Source organism: Galeopterus variegatus, unplaced genomic scaffold (genome assembly GCF_000696425.1).
Source record: "Galeopterus variegatus unplaced genomic scaffold, G_variegatus-3.0.2 Scaffold7215, whole genome shotgun sequence".
NCBI lineage: Eukaryota > Metazoa > Chordata > Mammalia > Dermoptera > Cynocephalidae > Galeopterus > Galeopterus variegatus.
Window position 1 is genome coordinate 93,854 of NW_007733326.1, and position 2,326 is coordinate 96,179.

At 43.7% G+C, this 2,326-nt stretch overlaps 1 protein-coding gene across 3 annotated transcripts in view; it reads right to left on the minus strand.

Annotated features, from left to right (window-relative positions):
* SIK3 (SIK family kinase 3) overlaps positions 1–1,814 on the minus strand; it is a 31,339-nt gene extending 29,525 nt beyond the window's left edge. For 2 of the 3 annotated variants that reach the window (XM_008591717.1, XM_008591715.1), the window contains exons 1-3: positions 1,451–1,814; positions 788–898; positions 391–534 (exon numbers count right to left, since the gene is read on the minus strand). In XM_008591717.1, the coding sequence (XP_008589939.1) occupies positions 391–534; positions 788–898; positions 1,451–1,546 (351 nt within the window). In that variant the 5' untranslated portion in view covers positions 1,547–1,814. The remainder of the gene's footprint in view (positions 1–390; positions 535–787; positions 899–1,450) is intronic. The other variant, XM_008591716.1, reaches the window with a different exon arrangement.
* Positions 1,815–2,326: the final 512 nt, after the last annotated feature.

The window sequence follows — 2,326 nt, forward strand, 5'->3', positions numbered from 1 at the left end:
TTAAACACTAGAGGGAAATAATGATAGTCTCTCAAAGTAGTCTTGATTGCTAAAAGTCTACATTCACTCAGTTGCTAAAGTCTTTGGTTTCTCTACCTTTAGAAGCCATAACAAGGAAGCATTTTTTAGAGAGGACAGGATCTCCCAATGATTTGCTGTTTCTTTCTTTTTTTTTTTTTTAAAGCAACTATTGTTGCCCATCCATCCTCTCTGTCAAAGAAAAGTTCAAATCCTTGATTGACCTCTGAGAAAGGAAGAGACCACAAATGGGAGAGAACAGAGGTAAGGAAGAACAGGAAACTCTCCTGACTTAGGGTTAGTGAGCAACGGCTAATGCTTACCCCCCTGGTGTTACTTGTCCTGAACTAGGTCACTGGAGTTATTGCCCACCTGGATATTGACTGGTGCTTGAAAGGCCATGGCTCGGGGCATGCTAGGAAGTGCTCCGAGACGCAGGGTTTTATGTCTCTTATGTCGATCACACAGCAGGCTGTAGATTGCACTATAGTGATCATAGGCATCTGATCTTAATGACTACCAAGAGAGAAGGGAAAAGGGCAAAATACCCCGGTGAAATGGCAGGTCAATGACCAAAACCCTAACAATAATAACATTAGAAGACCAAAGCACCTTCTTTCCTTGGCCCAGGGAGGGGCATTGGAAGAAGAAAGGAGGAAAACAAAGAGACCCGAGTTCCCAGGAGGGTGAAAAACTGGAAAAGGCAGAATAGAAGAAGGACCGCTACATCTGACTTTTGTTCTCCACTCCTATGCCACACTACAGATACCTGTAGTGTCCGCTCTTTATCCAATCCCATGTCTTCCATGGCCAAGAGTACATCTTCATTCAGGGGGTCCGTCTGTCTTTCTTCCTTTAGTTGTTGGCATTCAGCTATCAACTGTAACATAAAAAGAAGCAAGCTATTAAATCTTCAATTAACCATGTCAATATGGCATATCATATATGACTGAGCTGTTCCACGTCCCCTAGCTTGGGAATTTTTTGGCCTCAGACAAATTCTAAGCAAGACAGTGCTGGGTAATCAGCTGTGAACAAACAAAATCCCCTTGTTTCCTGAGCTTCTTGGGGTACCTGGGATGGCTATAATGGTTTAAAATAAAGGTACGCTGCAGAAGCCATTGAACACACTAAGACAAGAAAAAGGAGTCATCCCCATGGTAGGTGAGCTGCAGAATTGCGGGCTGTACTGTCTCAAAAGCTAAAAACAGACTGATTTGGGGACAAATGGTAGGAAACCAGTATCACTAATCTCCAACAACTCAGCTGGGTTTTCATTCCTTCCTGCTTGCTTCACTCGCTGCTGTAGTATTATGCAATAGTTTGTTCCCAGTGCCCACCTTTTCAGGTCATGGCCTGCTTATAATCACATGCAAAAGAGACTACAGTAGCTCTAAGAGGAGTTCCCTGTGGCAAGTATTGCCCAGCTCACCCTGTCAAAGTTGGGATCGGCATCCCCTAGCTTCATCCACTTGTGCTTGCAGATCTGCTCCATTGAGAGGCGCTTATTCGGGTCTAACACCAGCATGTGACGGATCAAGTGCTCGCATTCTGCAACAGACAAACAGCTTGCCTTCAGTATCTGGTGAGGGGAGGCACCAGTGGAGCTGAGGAATTAAGAGGCAAGGCTGGCAGGTGGATTCTCAGGCTCCTTATTTCTAACTCTGTCTCTCTTACTCCTTGCTCCTTACCTATTTCACTGCTTATTCCAGAAGGGGCTGGCAAAGGCACAGAGAGAGAGCGAGATGGAGAAGACAGAAAGGTAAATGTGGTAGTCTGGTTAATGCCTTCACTAAAAGTCTGGCAGAAAATGTCTGGGGATAATCCACGGACTTCATCTATTTAACACAATTAATGAAAAGCAGAATGTCCTCTGAAGAGATTCAGTATCTTACAAGGTTCTCAAAATATTTGGTTCTGTCCGCCTATATGTGCCTACTAATGCTTTTGGCTTAGGTGTGCAATAGCTCTCTTCAAAACTTGGGGAATTTGGCATTTCTGATGGCACAAGGTGTGTGGAGAGAGGCCTAGTCCCAGGCTACCTCTCTACCCCACTCTGGGATTCGGCTAGCCTTATATCCCATTTTCTCAATGTTATTTAAACATTCACAGGCACATAATACTGGGATGTGAGGTAGTGATTCAGATAAAAAACAATGGATTCAAAATCAAGAAAACTATATTCTGATTTCAAAACCACCCTCTTTCTAAGTTTTCTCATCTGTAAATTGGGGGTACTGAGGATGATGTGGGAGTAGGAGTTGTGATGAAGGTGGTGATGATGATGATAATACAGCTATTAACACAT